At 44.2% G+C, this 19,166-nt stretch overlaps 1 protein-coding gene across 1 annotated transcript in view; it reads right to left on the reverse strand.

Moving 5' to 3' along the window:
- Positions 1–391: 391 nt before the first annotated feature.
- ptpn18 (protein tyrosine phosphatase non-receptor type 18) overlaps positions 392–19,166 on the reverse strand; it is a 30,599-nt gene continuing 11,824 nt past the window's right edge. Inside the window, exons 2-16 of the mRNA XM_049582452.1 lie at positions 14,281–14,389; positions 13,916–13,992; positions 13,645–13,740; positions 13,458–13,496; positions 12,969–13,037; positions 12,820–12,882; positions 11,903–12,045; positions 11,534–11,600; positions 9,317–9,397; positions 8,337–8,432; positions 5,399–5,451; positions 3,030–3,140; positions 1,858–2,063; positions 1,668–1,757; positions 392–1,121 (exon numbers count right to left, since the gene is read on the reverse strand). Of these exons, the coding sequence (XP_049438409.1) occupies positions 1,048–1,121; positions 1,668–1,757; positions 1,858–2,063; positions 3,030–3,140; positions 5,399–5,451; positions 8,337–8,432; positions 9,317–9,397; positions 11,534–11,600; positions 11,903–12,045; positions 12,820–12,882; positions 12,969–13,037; positions 13,458–13,496; positions 13,645–13,740; positions 13,916–13,992; positions 14,281–14,389 (1,374 nt within the window). The 3' untranslated portion in view covers positions 392–1,047. The remainder of the gene's footprint in view (positions 1,122–1,667; positions 1,758–1,857; positions 2,064–3,029; positions 3,141–5,398; positions 5,452–8,336; positions 8,433–9,316; positions 9,398–11,533; positions 11,601–11,902; positions 12,046–12,819; positions 12,883–12,968; positions 13,038–13,457; positions 13,497–13,644; positions 13,741–13,915; positions 13,993–14,280; positions 14,390–19,166) is intronic.

Genomic DNA, 19,166 nt, shown 5'->3' on the forward strand with positions numbered 1-19,166 from the left:
AGCTTTTTTTTAAATCAGGCTGCTGTTTGTTCAAGTGTATGTTTTTTGATAAGTTTGGTCTCTATTAGTTATTTATGCTGTAATACTGGCTTTTTACAACATGATTGACAGCTATGTGAGCCAGTCGGTGGGCTCGCACTCAATGGCACTGCTCACGATTGGCCGGCCGGGTGTAAGGGCGGGAAACGTGATACTGCAGTATCCGCTGCTGCGCAGACTCTGACTCGGAGTAACGTCACCAGAAGAAGATGGCAGCAGCTGTATGCGGGACATTGTAGCTTCACCTCTACACAGTGGGAGGACAGAGAGACACGTCGTCCGTCTTTATGTCCAGCCTGTGGTTCAGAGTTATGTGCAGACATGTATTTGAATAATTTGCAGCATCACACAATTGAAACAAAAGTTTTAAAATCATTTATAACACAGAGATTGGAGCATAGATGTTGAACATGAAGACACGAGATATTTACAGGAAACTGATCCGATCAGTGACGATCAGATTAACAGCAACGAGACAGAACAACAAATCACACACAACAAAACCTCACCATACCTGACCATACGTCTCTACGGAAACTGAGAATTATTTATGCTTTTCACAAGAGTTAACGAAATAATTCATCACAAAACAGCAACTTTTGTTTTCTCAACATCACAAGTTAATATTTTTGTCATCTCAAGATTGCTGCGCTCCTTCTCTCCAGATAACACGATCATTTTAGAGAATAAGGACTTTTGTTTTCCTGAAATCGTGCTAGACTTGGTGCTACAGTATGGGTGCTCGGAGCGGCCAAAAGGGACAAAGAAATACACATATTCCAGCAGTAATTTCTCACATTTGATGTGCTGAGTAAAATAAGAGAAAATGAGCGCAGTTATCTCGAGATGACAAAATAATTAACTCATGATCTCAAGGTAAAGTTTGGTGATTCTCAGCTTCCGTACATCATCTCTCTTTAGTTCAGATCAGTTCCTGATAAAATAAAAGCACAGATCCATCCCAGACTGAAAGCTCACTGTATACCAGTAAAGTCCAGTTTAACCAGTTCATCTCTCCAGTCGGCTCCACTCAGCTGGAGGATCTCTGGGTCCTCTGGGCTTCTGAACACGACAGTTGAACCCTGAAATACACAAATACATTCAAACAATTGGTTTCAATACACACAGAGCGATGAACAGGAGCAGTCCCACATTTAACAAACATTTAATATTGATATTAAACAATTCATTTAATACACTTGTGACTAATTAATGACTGATGGTTTCAGCTGGACTTATAGAGTCTAAACTGTTGGCAGAAACTTGTCATAATTATCCTGATGTGAAAGGAAACTGAAGTTGTCAGATAAACGTAGCAGAGCAGAAATATAGAGGAAAAAGGTCCCAGCAGACTGAAGCAGCTCAGACAGGGAGGATCCAGGTGCAGGACGACAGGTGGATTCAAAAAAGCACTTAATGAAAGAAACAGGCGTCCAGGCAGACGAGATGACGATGAGGTGATGACAACCAGGTGTGAAGACAGACACACACAGGAAACATCAAGAACACAGAGAAAACACAGAGAACAAAGGAGCCGAGCAGGGAGGAGGAGGAGGAGACACAAACTGGGACCAGTGAGGGACAGGTGAGACCAGTCAGGGCGAGGCACAGTGTACAGGTGTACTGACCAATCCCTCCAGGTGAGCAGAGGCCGCTCGTGTCTGTGGCTGAAGAGGAGAAATCTTCATAATCATCATCAGCAGGAGAAACATGATCAGCTGGAAGAGACAACAATCACTCATTCATTCCATCATATTAACTCCTCCTCCTCCTCCTTCTCCTCTCCTCTCCTCTCCTCTCCTCTCCTCTCCTCCTTACCTGGCAGCAGGTGATAGTCTCCATTGTTGCTTAGTGACGGAGGCCTCTCCCCCAGCATGTGATTGGTTGGTGTTGCAGTGTCATAGATGGGCATGGCAGAGAGCGTGAGGTTATGAGGTTTGGCTCGAGGTCTGACGGTGCTGTAGACGGGCGCTGCTGATGCTCCTGCAACATCGTTGTCATAGTGATGTGTCGAAGGCAGCGACCTAAAGGGTTAAAGAGCAGGATGTCAGGTGTTAACCAGAAGAACCGCCCTGTGGTCGCGTCTCTGTGAACCAATCGATGTGCAGTTACAGTTTACGCCCCTGTCTGTTCAGACTCGTGTAGACACAAGTCATTTTAGTGTAGAGCGTCAGACTGAATTTACCAACGCACCATGTCAGGTCACTCACTCTCCGGGACCGCCAGTGTTACTTGAATAAGTAAACACTGACCAACGGGACCAGACTGGCCGACCCGTATGCTCTCACTCAGTGGATGGATGATGTCACAGGAAGCCAATCTTACAAAGGAGGACCACACTTGTTTGTTTTGCTATGGAAGCTAACGTTAGCTAATGTGCTAAAAAGTTAGCGCTGCAGAGAAATCCAATCTTCCTCTTAATCCCTCCCCAGTTTCTGATGAGGTGGACATGATAACCCTTAATACACATAACCTTATTCATCCCTACAACAGGAAATACTTTTTCCCTAACCTGATATGAAGTGTGCGCTGCACATGTGAGCATTTTTGATGATGGCCTCCGTCCAGTCCTTTGGTCTTATCACATTTAACCATAGTTGTCTTTGTTTTTGTTGACGGGCAGTGGCGGCTGGTTTTGAGCCATGACTCCTTCTATTCTGGCTCCCAATAACACAACAAGACAAACACATTTTAACACTCCTATGGAGCCTACAGCCCTGTGGGGGAGAGGCAGCTGCACCTCCAGGTGATAACATGATGTCATCGTGACGTCGACACATAAAGGGTCTGTGTAGAGACAGATTTCCCGTCTAAGGTGAAAGATATTTAATTTATTCAGATTTTTTCTCCTCGACGCCCCTTATTGTGCAGTTTTAAAGATGATCTCAGAATAATGTTTGATTAAAGTCCAGCTCGTCCACAGAACATGAGAACACAGGTCACCATGTTATAAAACTGATTAGAGGGAAAAACTCCAGGCGTTAGTTTACCTGCTGGATCTGGGCGTGGCTGCAACAGAGTAGGCGGGGTCTGATGGGGGAGGATGTTTGGACTTGTTGACCACGGCGTACGTGTCGCTCATGTCAGCCTGCTGTGACGCTCTGTGCACATCAGGAGACAGACAGACGGACGATAACAAAGGAACAGTTCCAACATTAATCACAGACACTTTGTTTGTCTGCAGATGAAATAAAGCACACAGAGAAACATAAAGATCATAACAAAGATTTAAAACCTGAAAACACAGAAGATATTTCATGTGTTCAGACGTTCATCAGCTGCTGCTCAGACTCAAAGTGTTGAGCTCACAGAGGAGGAAGGTTTGCTTTTAGCTCTTTGACCTTTGTTTAGTTCCTCTGTGACTGAATATGAAATAAAACCTGAGAGCAGCAGCTCAGTGTCACATTTCACATGTCTGTCACTGTGCACGCTCAGTTTCTGCTCCTCACTGAAAATCTGTATTTTATTTCATCTGTCTTTCCTCACTTTCACTGAAACTGCTGCATGACTGTTTCACCTGGACGAATAAAGTTGAACTCATCAAATCTGAAAGCTTCTGAACGTGACATTAATACAGCTGCAAACCACTGACAGGGAGGACATGAGAGGAGGAAACAAGGAAACAAGATGAGAGGCAAGGGAAGAAGGGAGAAGAGAAGAAGGAGGAGATAAGGAGCAGGGAGGAGAGGAAACACGGAGAAGAGAGGGGAGGCTGGAAATAAGAAAGGAAAGGAGATGAGGAGACGGAAACAAGGAAACAAGGAGAAAAGAGGAAGAAACAAGAGAGGCTGATTATCTACGAGCCCTCCTGCTGGTATTCAGCAGACCTGGAGCTGATATGACATCATCATTACATCACAGTGTTGTGAACTACAGGTCCCATGATGCTTTGCAGCACTGACACTAGGTTCGTTGGAGATGAGCCAGTCCTGCGCAGATTCGATCACCGGCGATCGGTGCACGATGCATGCCGGTTAGTTTTGTGTCCGACTCTCACGACTTGCTCTGACGTATTACAAAAGTGGACGGCGATAAAGCCGCAAGAGCGAGGCGGCCGCAGTTTTCAGAGCCAGGCGCTGCAGCTGCTCTCCACCGACTGCACCGCCTGGCTCTCACCTGATCTAACAGCTGATTGGTTAAGATGTCGACTCAACAAGATGACGTTTTAGATAAACTACTCATTTTTGTTGAATTTTAGAGATTAAGTTTGTATTTGTCTGATCTGAAGGTTTATTCTGTGAACAGAAACATGTTGTGTGACTGATGGTGAGAACAAACTGATATATGGGTCTGATCACTTTAATGAACTGACATCATTCCAGACAGGATGTAAGTGTGTCTGTGACTTCCTGTACGGACTGAAGGCTGCTGGAAACTGTCGGGAAACTGTCCTACTTCACCGCAGCTTTTTGTCACCGCCCCGCGCTGCGGCCGCCTGCTCTCGTCTACTTTCCAGGCGAGGCGCAGTTCATCTCCAACGAGCCTACTAACAGCCTGTAGAAACAGAGAGAAGCAGCTGTTTTCACTCTGCGGCTTATTTACATCTCAACAGGAAGTCACCACACTCTCAACTTCCTGCTCCGGCCATGTGACAGCTGTTGCTATGGTTACACTGACTCTAACCACAGCGGTCTAACCAGACGAGCTGAGAGGTCACCGCCACACAGGATGTTACATGTGGTGACCGATTGATATGTAATCTGAGTATAATCACCACCACCATCATCATCATCATCATCATCACCCTCTCCTTCATCTGGCCTCTTCTCCTTTCCTTGTCTCCTATGCTGTTTCCTCTGTTTTTGTTTCCTTTTCTCCTTGTTTCCTCTCCTTGTTTCCTCTTATCTCCTTTTCTCCTCTTGCTTCCTCTCCTCTTTGTTCTTCTCTTCTCTTTCCTTTCTGACCTCCTCTGTTCTCACCTTTCCTTTCTTCCTCTTTACACTTCTGCTTTCACTTCCTTTCCTTCTCTCATCTTTGCTTTTACCTACTTCTTCTTTTCACTCTATCTCTTTGTCATTTTGCTCTCCGTCACCTCCTCCTCCTCCTCCTCCTCCCTCACCTGTTTCCTCCAGCACTTCTGTCCTTTACTTTCCTTCTACATTTCAGATATTCTTTCCTCCTCTCCTCTAAACCTTCTCATCTCCTCTCCCTTCTTGTTTCCTCTCCTTTTTTTCTGCCTCCTCTAATTTCTCACCTCCTCCCCCCTCAGCTCTCCTCTGCCCTCTCTGCTCCGTTTCCATGGCAACGTGATAACATATGGGGAAGGAGGGCGAGAAAATGTTAGAATGACACTCTGATACTGATCCTGTCTGTCAGCAGACGGACGGACAGACAGACAGACAGACAGACAGACAGGTACCTCTTGGAGGAGGACAGAGGTGTTCTTGTCGTTTTCTTCTCAGGCGTTTTCAGCTTGTGAGAAAAATAAAACAAAGATCAGGTTCAGTTCATCAGCAGGTTTTAAAAAGTCTTAAATTTCATCATCAAACATCTGAAACATGAAGCTGGCTGTGACATCAGCTGACTGTGACATCAGCTGGCTGTGACGTCAGCTGGCTGTGACATCAGCTGGCTGTGACGTCAGCTGGCTGTGACATCAGCTGGCTGTGATGTCAGCTGGCTGTGACATCAGCTGGCTGTGACATCAGCTGGCTGTGATGTCAGCTGGCTGTGATGTCAGACTGTAACTCCTCTGGAATAAATCACTGAAAATATAAATGTCTGCTTTATTCTGAAAAACCTCTCACTTCTTCAAAATAAAAGTCCTCTGCTACTGTCTTGTTTTTATTGGGGGGTAAATGTACACGTTGTGAATACAGTGTGGGACGTATCACCCGTCCCAAGACCTAAACCAACGGGCTCACAGGCCTCAGGGTCTCCACTCCCAGGACCAGCGCTGGGCTCTGAGGACCATTTGACATAGTGGCCACACGTGGAACTACATAATCTGGGTCTGTCACATGACGCCATGAGGCATCACACTTCCCCCCCACAGAGTGACATGGTAAATCAGTGGATGCGTTTTAAAACTATTTTGTTTATAGATTTTCAGCTTTTGAAACAAAACTGGAGACAGAGGGGTAAAAAGAGGGGGATGTATATTTCTGAGTGTCACAACCCAAATGACTCGTTTCACTATCAGGATTTGATCCATTTGAACGTGTAGAAGAGCCGCAGGATTAAACTATTTTACAACCATTCCAGTCAACAGAGCGCTGAACCAGAACTTAGCCACTCAGCTGGCAGAAATCTCTGGTGCACCTGCTCTGTGGGCTCGATGATGCAGAAGATCTGGGTATTTTCATATCATAGAAATCGCCATCTTGTTTCTTTTTGGAGCCAGGAGTGACCATATTTGGACAAGAGGTTGGAGCTGTGGAAGAACGAGGGGTAGATCTGACTCATGAGACCTTTTCACACAGAGGTGGCGCTATAGAGCCACAACAAAGTCCCGTCTTTACGCCTCCTTTACATTTTTACATAGAACCAAATGAAGGCGCCATCATGTGGCTCCAGTGTGTGATGTCAGACAGCATGATGACATCACATATGACACAACAGCGTCAGCCTCTAGTGTGACATATAACATACGTGTCAGCATAAACAATAACAATGACATCACATGTCAATAACAATCATTTAGTGTCCCTGTTATATGGCGGCTGATCTCGTCCTCTGCTCGGAAGGTAAGGAGCTCCTGTTAGCTGCTAACTGCTAACAGCTGCTGTTCTTCTTCTCTGAGATAGCTGCTTTTTAAATCTCCTATGGTGGGCCGTACACATAACACACTTTCAAACATCACATTCGTCCTGCTGGCACAGAGCATGTTTTTATTGTCTGTGCCGAGGGTTCGTACGGAGTCTGGCAGGTGAGCGTTTCTGTCTGCAGCTCCTTCTCTGCAAAGCCTCGTGCAGAGGGACTTAAAGTTTCACTCATTGGATCCTCTCGGCTGCAGGATTTTTGTACAGGATCATCTCTGTGCCAGTGTCAGGGTGTATTTATCTGGTCTTTGTAATCATGTGTAATTGCCCCTGTGTGTGCGTGTGTGTGTGTGTGTGTGTGTGTGTGTGTGTGTGTGGTTCACTCAGAGCACGTATTGACATACTTCTCGGCCTACCTTTGACATGGCCTCTTGCTGTGTGTTATACTGCCTGTTTTAGAGCTGTATTTTTTATGCATGATTGATTTCTATCGTCATTGAAAGTTTTTAAAGATTTTTAATCTCAAGACGTGTTTCTGGTTAAATTAAGGTTAAAAACAGTCTGAGTTAAACACTGAAACACTGAAACTTAACCACGTGCAGCTTTCACACTGATGTGGTTTGAGGCACCATCACTGCAGCACAGCAGTGAGCATTATGTCGTGTTCATGGTAACATAAGAAGCTCATCTATCTGTCCTGGGATCTCCTGATGGATCGACCTGCTCCTGCTGATTCAACTGAGCCAAACAGGTTTTTAAAACGCAAGTTAAGGAGGAGTTGTGAGGAGGGTTGATGGTTCACCTCTGAGGGAGGTAGTATGAACCGTGGGCATGAGGTTACGGGGGGACAAGCAGGTTCATGATGTCATTTGTTTGTTTGCAGTTCTGTGTCTGATCTTATGTTTGGGTCTGACCACGTCTCCACCGAGCAGCTCTGTGGGAATAAAGGCTGTCAGTGATGTTTTTAAGTGCTGTCCTCTGTGAGTCGTCATGCTTTTAAAACTCCAAATAAAATAAAATCAAACATACTTTCATGCTACTTTTTGTGAGTATTTGTACTTTAACTGCAGTAAAGGACGTGAACACTTCCTCATACACAGGATCAGAGTAAAGATGTGTTTCTAAATATCAGCATTTCCCCTTTTGATCGAGTTACATGTAGAATTATGTCGTCTCACTGAGCTCGAGATCTCCGATCAAACACACAGAGCCTCACAGTTCACACAGGATCACAGTCAGACACATTCATTATAAAATCACACTGAGCTTTTTAAAACTGAAGGAATCTAGAATGAAACAGTGTTAATGTGTTTGCTGAGATGTGAGTGTGCAGGTTAAGGTGCCGTGTAGTGAGAGTTAAAGTGGACCTACCTGTCAGCACGTGTCCTCCATCAGGTCTACACCAGTTTTAGTGGATTTGTTTGTGTAAACGTGGAGCAGCTTCTCTCTGTGAGCCTCAAACTGTCTGCAGCACTGAATTTACATACAGGAAGCCTGAATTATGGGACGCTTCCTCTTTCTGCAGCTGCTCTCTGTCGACTTCCTCCAACACACTCACCTAATCAGCTCCTAACAGTGAATTTGAATATGTTTTACCTGCGACAGGTTGTTGTAGAGCTGACAGCTGCCGGCTGACTGCAGGACTCGCTCCAACATGCAGGTGGCCGCCGTGTAGATGAACTGATACTGCTCCTGAAAGAGGAGGAGGTTTCATCAGTGACCGTTTGTGATGAACATCAGAAGGAAGTATGTCATCTTCTGTTTCACCATTTTTAAAATTACATGATGATGTCACTTTGGTTTTACTTGACTCCACCCACAGGAGTCACACAGTTGTTGTCACAGAGATCAGCTGTCAGCTTCCTAATGTTCACCCAGAGAAATGAAATGAGTAGAAAGGACACCAAAGTGTTCGCTGTGGTCATTTGACTGTTTATCTATGAGGGGGGAGGAGGAGGTGCACAAAGTGGGAGGAGCTTACAGTACAAAACATGCCTTCCAAACCTGCCTGATACATTTTTAAGAGATCGATATGTGACTGCAGAAATGGACTGATAACAAAAATCAGCCAGATCTAGTGCTGCACAGCCGGAGCACTCTGACTCACATGTTTGTACGACAGTGTTGATTTAATTTTAGAAAACTATGACAAGATTTTTTTGTCATTGGCCTTTTTTCCGACGAGCTAAAAATAGATCTTGGTAATAAAAACTAAGAAGAAATCAATGTTTCATTTTCAAAGACGAGGCGTGATGTAAATATTGGAGGTGGACTGTCGGACACTGACAGCTTGTAATGATCTTCAGATGTCTGATGAGCGACAGGCTGTAAACTCCAGTAAATAGTCTGCACCAGGATGTTTGGGTTGGTGCAAGCTGTAATTCAGCAGTAAATATTCAGCTGTGTGTCTGACTGTGGATGGTGGAGCTGCTGAATGGATTTGTGGAGTTTGTTAGTTGCAGCAGTGGAAAACATACGAAACATTTGTGAGAACAGCCTGGTTTATTTGAAGCCCAGTAACATCGTCACAGAGCACAGAGCGCCCCCTGTGGGCTTCATGCTGTAAAACCACTCACTTTGGTTTGGACTGCAGACGGTCTCTGTCTCCGGAGCTCCAGGACGATCTGCATGATGCTGAAGTCTGTCGTGTTGATCCGCTGCAGGAAACAGGAAGGAAACAGGAAGGAAACAGTCAGCGAGTGCTGCAGCTCACAGATACCTGTTTTCCACCAACATGGAACCAGTTCAGTTCCTGAGCCTCACTTTGAACCATGGAGAGCATTTTAAGCAAAAATAAAGTGGTTCAGAACCTGAAAAGTTGGTTCTCAGCTGGAACCAACAATGAGCAGGTTTTCCTTGACCTGTCGGGTGAAACATGACGACATCAGTGGGCCTAACCTGAATGGGATTTATACTTCTGTGTTGAATCGATGCTGTGCCATCAGCGTAAGCTCTGCGTCAACACAGAGCCTATACCGTACCCTGACGTGCACCTGGTTAATTGACCTACAGCTAAGCCCCGCCCTCAGACACAATGAGCCAATCACAGTGCGTATAGCCATTCCCACACACTGGGACATTCTCTGCCTGGACGTCCATTGAAATGCATTACAGAAAGTCAGTTTGTTGGGTTTTATGAGCTTTTTCTGAGATTTGAAGTTTAAAAATGGTCAAACGGTGTGCATGGGGTACATGCAACTCTGACACAAGGTATCCTGAGAGGCTGGGCGACCAGGTGTATTTTTACACTTTAAACCACATCTCAAGCGAGAAAAGTGTCTCCTTTGGATAAAGTTGTGTGGTAACGTTAGACCACAACATCAACTCAACGTGAATAAGATTAACAATGATGTCTACATCTGTTCTAAGGTAAGTCAACATTGTGTTTGAGGCAACATATTGTCACTTTGCTGCAAAGAAATATAAAGTTATCTTTAACATCTCTAGCTAACGTTAGCTAAAGTTAGCCTAACGTTAGCTCCTAGCTGCGTTGTTCATCATGTCACCTTGTTTGCTGGGAGTTCATTAGCCTATTTTGTTCTAGTTTTGTACTTTGGTGATGGTACATCATTGTTAGCTGTTGTCCAAAGGGCTCTAGTTAAGCTAACGTTAACTTCTGGAGCTTAGCTTCATTAACTTATCTGTAATGGCAGAGATAACAAAGGTTGGCAAACGTTATGCTGAATGATTCAGTGTAAATACTGTAGCACCAAACTAACGGAGAGACACTCTTGGTAAAGATGGTAAAAAGGCCGTTATCCTTTTCTCATATTCTGAGCCAAAAACCTTAACTTCAGTGGCACTTTAACTTGTTGTCTTTGATGGTGACGGCAACCAGATGCGGTTCACAAGCGTACACTGTGACCTGTAAATGTTGGCTTGTAATTTAAGCTTTTCATCGACCTTCTCAACAATAAAATGATGAATATATCCCTCCAATGCGTAGTTTAGGCCCTTTTGGTTACTTCTCAATGACATCTGATCGTTATGTCCCCAAAAATCATCAGTTGCCTCCTGTGAAATGCCGTGTACTGTGACACCTGCCATAGCACCGGCCACTGAATGTTGATAGTTTGTCCAGGTGAGTGGAGGGGGCGGGGCTTAGCCAAAGGTCAACTGTAACTCCACAGTGTCACAGTGACGCAGACCTCCTGTCTGTCTCTGTAAGCTGAAACCATTTCCCTCAGTGGAAACAAAGCTTTGATTTACTTTAATTTCGCAGATAAGAAACAATAAATTGTGAAGACAATAAAGCCTCCACACACTGTGTGTGATTTATCCTGGCTGAAATATGAGCAGAGGAAATCTCTGCTAGCTGCTAGGCTAATTTATACAATGTAAAATGCCATAGGCTTGTGCTAATAACGTTAGCATGTTGTATTTGTGGGGAAATGTGTCCAGATAAAGACAAGTGTTTGTCTGTGAATGCTGCGAGTTATAGTGAAGCCAGGGTGACCAGGTCCCAACAAACCAAATGTGGGACAAGCAGTAGGTTTGTGAGGGACGCCCCCATGGTGGGCATCTTAACTTCCTTGCCTTGTTTTTATTTAATTATATAACCTACAGTTTCTTATTAACCTCGGCCTACTGACATTTTTCATGTTATGGCTGTATTTTTATTCTCAGCTTTATGGAGGATAAATTTGACCCATGGGTCAATAAACAAGAGTGAAGACAAACATTAAGACATGAAGACTTCACAGCATCAGATCCTTCAGCAGCACTGACGACACACACACACACACACACACACACACACACTGAGCTCAATGTGTTGTGTTATCATGTGTTACCTCGGTAACCAGCAGGTCATGGATGTAGTCGAGAGCACAGATGACTCCTGTCCTCCCACAGCCTGCGCTGTAACACACACACACAGAGGAACAGATGCAGCGTGCATGTTAACTGTGCCATCGATAGCAGGTGTTACCTGCTGCATATTCACAGCCAACTGCCTTCTGTGTGTGGGAGTGTGTGTGTGTGTGTGTGTGTGTGTGTGTGTGTGTGATAAGCTGCCATATGTGTGATATGGCCTGTTGAATGTTAATGACCATCTGACCTGCGATCTGTGCTGCTGGCAAAAACAAGCTTCTCTAATGACGTGAAATTAACAGCCGTTTAGAGGCGTGTGTGTGTGTGTGTGTGTGTGTGTGTGTGTGTACCTGCAGTGTATCAGCAGAGGCGAGGTGTGTGTTCCCTGACTGTTCCTGACTCTCTCCAGCAGGTCCAGGACTCCTGCAGCCTCGTGTGGAACGTCATGATCCGGCCACGACAGGAACTGATACTGAGTCACTGAACGGCTGACCTGGAGGAGGAGGAGGAGGAGGAGGAGGAGGACGAAGAGGAATAGGAGGAGGAGGAGGAGGAGAAGGAGGAAGAAGGGGAGTAGGAGGAGGAAGAGGAGGAAGACAAGGATGACGAGAAGGATTAGGGTGAGGAAGAAAGGAGTAATATGAGGACAAAGAGGAGGACAATGAGGAGGAGGAAGAGCAGGAAGAGGAGGACAAAAGGAGAAAGAGGGAGAGGTGGAGGAAGAAGAGGAGGAAGCGGAGGACAAGCAGAACAAAGAGGAGGAAAAGGAGGAGTAACAAGAGTATGAGGTGGGGAAGAAGAGGAGGAGAAAGATAAGGTGAGGACGAGGAAGAGGAGGAGGAGGAGCAGGAGGAGGAAGGTTAACCTTCACCACTTCACCTGTTCACCTGTAGAACTTGTTGCTCCTGTCTGAACTGTATTCAAACATGTTTCAGTCAAACTGAGTGTAGATTAACAAAGAACAATAAAGTTGATCAGTTTGAACATTAATATCTGTGTGATGGATCTGATCACTGATCAATAAGAGATTTACAGTGACTGTTTCTGATCGGGGTCATGGAGAGGTCGAGGACACACTTAGCTTAGCACAAAGACTGGGAGCAGAGGGAAACTGTTAGCCTCACTCTGTCTCACAGCAGGAAATCCATCAAACATCATCAGGTCTGATTTACATGATGTTTGATAAAGAATAAAGACTAACAGCTGACACACACACACACACACACACACACACACACACACACACACACACACTATGATCTGATACCTGCTGGTATGAGACAGACAGCTCTCTGACCACCACGTCTTCATTAGGACGTGTCTCCCCCTGCTGGAGACACACAGGAACAACATGGTTTAAAATACAACAAACACAAATGTGAAAGTGTGTGTGTGTGTGTGTGTGTGTGTTCTCACGTTGTGCACAGTGAACGGTCCAAACGCATCAGACTGATGAGGTGCAGACCAGTAACACTCACACTTCTTCTGCAGAGGACAAAATATAAAATACGACCTCAATAAAAACACGTGAAGCTTCAACACAGATTGTTCTGTTCGTCTACAGCAACAACAGACTGATGTTACACATGAGTACATCTATACAAATGTGCAAACAATCAAACAGGGAAAAGTTCAATAAAAGAACAAAGATCTTCACGTTACATCAGATATATTCTATATATATATATATATATATATATATTATATATAATATTATGATACATCCAAGTAAATGAACAATGAAATGACTTTCACGTTAAAATTATGAGACAATAAAACAGACATTCTGTAAAAATCATGTTGAATACCATCAAATATGAGTCAGATTATAAAATGATGTTTGACAGAATCAGTTACAATGAGAAACCTGGTGCCTTCATGGACAGACTGTAAGTCAGGGTTTACCTTTCCCATCTCTACTTTCCTGCAGGCCATGACTATCACCTGAAACACACAGACGCAGTGTCAGACATTAGTCAGAGCCTCGTTATCGATTTGATTTCAGTCTCACTGAATTAAACTACTTTAAAATAAAGCACAAGTGTTTGAGCTTTAGTAAAAACAGTGTGTGTGTGTGTGTGTGTGTGTGGACCTTGACATCATACTGCCAGATCATCCTCCAGAAGTCAGTCAGGGTGGAGCTGAGGGGACCCTGAGAGGCAATGTACCGTTTGTCTGATGACACCCCCTGCAGGACAAACACCAACATTACAGCAACATCACAGCAACATTACAGCAACATTACAGCAACATCACAGCAACATCACAGCAACATTACAGCAACATCACAGCAACATTACAGCAACATCACAGCAACATCACATCAATGAGGATAAAGGATGAAGGAGAGAAGCTGTGGTCACCTTGATGAAGCTGGCATTGATGTAATCAGAGTCAGAGTCTGCGGTCAGCAGAGACAACACCACGCGGGACTGGTCATCTACACACACACAGTTTGCATCAGTACACCTTTAAGAGTTTCAGTCTTATCTATGAAACAACAGTCTGCTGTCACATTAAGGACGGAAGGACTGAGGACAGAGAGAAGGAAGGAAGGACAGAGGACAGAGGACAGAGAGAAGGAATGAAGGAAGGAGGACAGAGGACAGAGAGAAGGAAGGAAGGACAGAGGACAGAGAGAAGGAATGAAGGAAGGGAGGACATATGACAGAGAGAAGGAATGAAAGAAGGAAGGACAGAGGACAGATAGCAGGACGTGTGTCCCTACATGGCAAAATGTCTTTGTATCTGTTCTTCTTGATGTTTTCCTTCAGAGCTCCGGACTCTGTGCTGAAACTGGGATCTTTCTTTAGTGCAGAGGTCTGTGAACGCACCACCTGTCACACACACACACACACACACACACACACACACACACACAGATATAAATGATCTAACATGAATTAAGAGAGAGATCATAAACAATCGATCTGTAAAAACAAACATGTTGTCACCATTTAAAGAGACAGAAAGTGTGGAGACACTACACACTACAGGTACACACTAAAGGTACACACTACAGGTACACACTAAAGGTACACACTACAGGTACACACTGCACGTATGCTACAGGTATGTGACGGATGCACCTGACCCCGTCTGACCAGTAACCAGGTCGCTACATAAAGTACCAGCTGACCCCAGAGCATCATGGGTAAGAATCTCTGTGCAGAAAAACACTCTGAAGCTCAGAAGTGTCAAAACTCACATCCTCATTTTCTCTCTCTCTCTCTCACACACACACACACACACCAACCACAGTGACTGTGTGTGTGTTCTGTCTCCTGTCACTCAGGCGTGTTGCTGGTTTAAATTCCAGAGTTCACATGAGCAACAGCACGACGTCTTTGTGTCTTTATTTACTTATTTATTTGTTTATTTTTGGACAAAGTTACAATAGTGTCTCCCTGATGGTGCATTCAAGGACAGTCAGACATCTCAGAGTTCAGTGTTAGCTACGTCAGATGGTTCACCATCCAGAGCCGTGACTTTTTAGCTGTAAAGTTGTCCACCATGGTAGCAGTTAGCTGCTAGCTAACCGTAGCTAACTTGTTTGTCCATTGTTTGGTCTGTGACGTAATAGGTCAACAGGAAAAAGGTCCAATACTAACAAGCTGAAAGGGGGCATATCTCCACCTATCGTAGAGGAGTCGCACATACTTGGCTCAATAAATGGATTCCCCTCCCGCTGCGACAAACAGCTGCTCACGATAGATTTTAATCAAACACACAAACAGTGACTCTGTCGCTTGTGTACGCGCAGCTTCCAGAGGACATTGACGGCTAGCACAGGACGGAGCGAGTCTGCGCCGCAGTTGAATTGACCTATGGCTAAGCCCCGCCCTCAGACGCGATGAGCCAATCACAGTGCGTATAGCCATTCCCACACACTGGGACATTCTCTGCCTGGACGTCCATTGAAATGCATTACAGAAAGTCAGTTTGTTGGGTTTTATGAGCTTTTTCAGAGATTTGAAGTTTAAAAATGGTCAAACGGTGTGCATGGGGTACATGCAACTCTGACACAAGGTATCCTGAGAGGCTGGGCGACCAGGTGTATTTTTACACTTTAAACCACATCTCAAGCGAGAAAAGTGTCTCCTTTGGATAAAGTTGTGTGGTAACGTTAGACCACAACATCAACTCAACGTGAATAAGATTAACAATGATGTCTACATCTGTTCTAAGGTAAGTCAACATTGTGTTTGAGGCAACATATTGTCACTTTGCTGCAAAGAAATATAAAGTTATCTTTAACATCTCTAGCTAACGTTAGCTAAAGTTAGCCTAACGTTAGCTCCTAGCTGCGTTGTTCATCATGTCACCTTGTTTGCTGGGAGTTCATTAGCCTATTTTGTTCTAGTTTTGTACTTTGGTGATGGTACATCATTGTTAGCTGTTGTCCAAAGGGCTCTAGTTAAGCTAACGTTAACTTCTGGAGCTTAGCTTCATTAACTTATCTGTAATGGCAGAGATAACAAAGGTTGGCAAACGTTATGCTGAATGATTCAGTGTAAATACTGTAGCACCAAACTAACGCAGAGACACTCTTGGTAAAGATGGTAAAAAGGCCGTTATCCTTTTCTCATATTCTGAGCCAAAAACCTTAACTTCAGTGGCACTTTAACTTGTTGTCTTTGATGGTGACGGCAACCAGATGCGGTTCACAAGCGTACACTGTGACCTGTAAATGTTGGCTTGTAATTTAAGCTTTTCATCGACCTTCTCAACAATAAAATGATGAATATATCCCTCCAATGCGTAGTTTAGGCCCTTTTGGTTACTTCTCAATGACAACTGATCGTTATGTCTCCAAAAATCATCAGTTGCCTCTAGGGCCGTAATGGTACATGTATTTGTGTCGAACCATTTGGTACGTGACTTTCGGTTCGGCACGACCCTGTACCAAATTATTGGGCGCAGGATATTATTTTATTTTATTTTGTTTTATTTTAATTCTGTTTTTGCGAGCCGAACCATTTAAAATATCTAGTTCCCTGATGGACATAATTGAGTGAAGGACCGAGTCCTGTAAATCTCCGCTTTCACTTTGTGCAGCACATTCTCACATTTTGACAACATGGCAAGTGAGCCTGACGAATCTGAAGACCCACCCGCAAACCTTAAGTCCTCCGTTTGGGAACACTTTGGTTTCAGGGTAAAATACGAAGATGGAAATAAACAAGTGGACAAGACAAAAGCAGTGTGCCGACACTGCAGAACAGTGGTCAGGTATGTACTTGGAAACACGTCTAACATGCTAACGCATCTAAAGCGACACCACCCGAGTTTGAACGTTAACCGGCATGACTAGAAAAAGCAATCTGGTGCAAACTACGATATCGTCGTCGTTTAAAAAGAAAGAGCGTTTACCTGACCATCGCGCTAAAGAAATAACCAACGCCATTGGAGTTGAGTAAAATTGTTTAAGCTGCACTTTAGATATAAGCATGTTTTGTTTACTGCACTTTAACAAAGTGGCAAAGCGAAGTAAGTTCCTAGTAAAACTGAATCTGAGCAGGCTTTAAAGCTGACCAGCTGCACTATACCTTTTATTTTAATTGAGTAAAACTGTTAAAGCAGAAATGTATATTTATATTTTTCATTCAAAAAATGTGTTAAAAAACAGCAGGATTTTATATATATTTGTTTCATTCAAAAATTGTGTAGAAAGAGTTAACTGCTGTGGTGGTATGTTTTAATAAGTTTACCAATAAGTAAAAGATATTTAATAGTTATCTATTTTTTTCATTACTCTGCCGAAAAAAACCCGAACCGTGACTTGTGTACCGAGGTACGTACTGAACTGAGATTTTGGTGTACCGTTACACCCCTAGTTGCCTCCTGTGAAATGCCGTGTACTGTGACACCTGCCATAGCGCCGGTCACTGAATGTTGATAGTTTGTCTGAGTGAGTGGAGGGGGCGTGGCTTAGCCATAGGTCAGTTGTGCACAGGACGGATCCAGTGGGCACCTGGCGTTAGTGTCATGGTGTATAAAGTACACTGCAGTGTGAAGACAGTAGAGATGCACTGTATCTGATATGACTCAATTTGGCCGATTGCTGATGCCGTTACATGCACATATCAGCTCAGTGGCCTAGTGGTAGAATGTCTGCCCTGAGACTGGGAGGTTGTGGGTTCGATCCCCGGCCGGGTCATACCAAAGACTATAAAAATGGGACCCATTGCCTCCCTGCTTGGCACTTAACATCAGGGGTTGGATTTGGGGGGGTTAGATCACCACATGATTCCCAAGCGCGGCACTGTGCTGCTCACCGCTCCCTCAGGGGATGGGTCAAATGCGGAGAACAAATTTCACAATCAGTGGAACTTTAATCTTTAATCTTTTTACATATGTTTGATGCAGAGAACATCAGGTCTCTGAAGTGGAACTGACGTGTCATTAAGGCGATCCTTATTGTGACGGCCCTGGTGTCAGACGCAGACATAAAACACAGCTTTTAAAAATGAACACTGGGAAAAACAACGAGGCAAATCTGACCTGTTCCAACCAGAGTCACATCATTAGTGTCACGTCAGCAGAAATGTTCGAATCAGGCTGAGGCAGATATTTTATTTCAAAGCTGTTATTGTGTCCCGAACAGAAACACAGAGTGTGAGCAGAGTTTCAGGTTGAATGTTCACCTGTGGTCAGACTGAGGCAGAGCTGCGTGTCAGGTGTGTCTCTCACTGGATGAGTCATTTCAGGAACAACGACAACAAGGAAGTTTCTCTGCTGGTTAAATAATGAACCGAGCTGAGAGAATGAGGAAACAGGATTATTGACTAACTGACCTCTGCTGCCGCACAGGAACAAACAACCAACCTGCAGACACACCCTTAAACACACACACACACACACACACACACACACACACACACACACACACACGTCTCATTCAGACCAGCTCTGAGGTTTATAACCATCATGATAAAGCCACAAAAACTTCTTCATATATCTGTGCAAACAAAGTCTTTAAATTTAAATCTCAGGTCGTCACAACTTCTGAAACATGACAGTTTGTAGGAAACAGGAAATGAAAACCATGTGATGTAGGACACACTGCAGAGAGGACTGCATCAGTGCTGAGGCAGAGAGGAGCTGATGGATGATCAGAAATAACACTGATGGTCTCTCAGGTCGACACCATGTTTTGTTTTGGAAATAAATGTGTCATAAAATGTGTCATCAGCTCGTTTTGGGTGTTGCTATATGTAAAATGTGTGTGTGTGTGTGTGTGTGTGTGTGTGTGTGTGTGAAGGGTAGGTGTTGAGGTTAAACCAACAACCTGCTGCTGAGAGACCTGAATAAAATTTCATTCTGCTCATTAAAGGCTCAGTTCACTCAAAAGATACAGAAACCTGTCAGTGTTCCCCAAAATGTTTCAGAGCCTCAGCACCTCCAATAAAACATGTGCACACGTACACTGATACTCATCACTTATAATTTAACACTCACACAGAATAATAAGCCTCATTTCCACCAAACCCTTTCAGTCCAGCACCTTTGGAACCAGCAGTGACCCTTCAGACATGGTACCTAGACCCTCGGTGTGTTCAGACAGTCCTCTTAAATGTGACCTTCACATAATCCGCTCCAAATGAATCTATA

Source organism: Epinephelus fuscoguttatus, linkage group LG7 (genome assembly GCF_011397635.1).
Source record: "Epinephelus fuscoguttatus linkage group LG7, E.fuscoguttatus.final_Chr_v1".
Lineage (NCBI taxonomy): Eukaryota > Metazoa > Chordata > Actinopteri > Perciformes > Serranidae > Epinephelus > Epinephelus fuscoguttatus.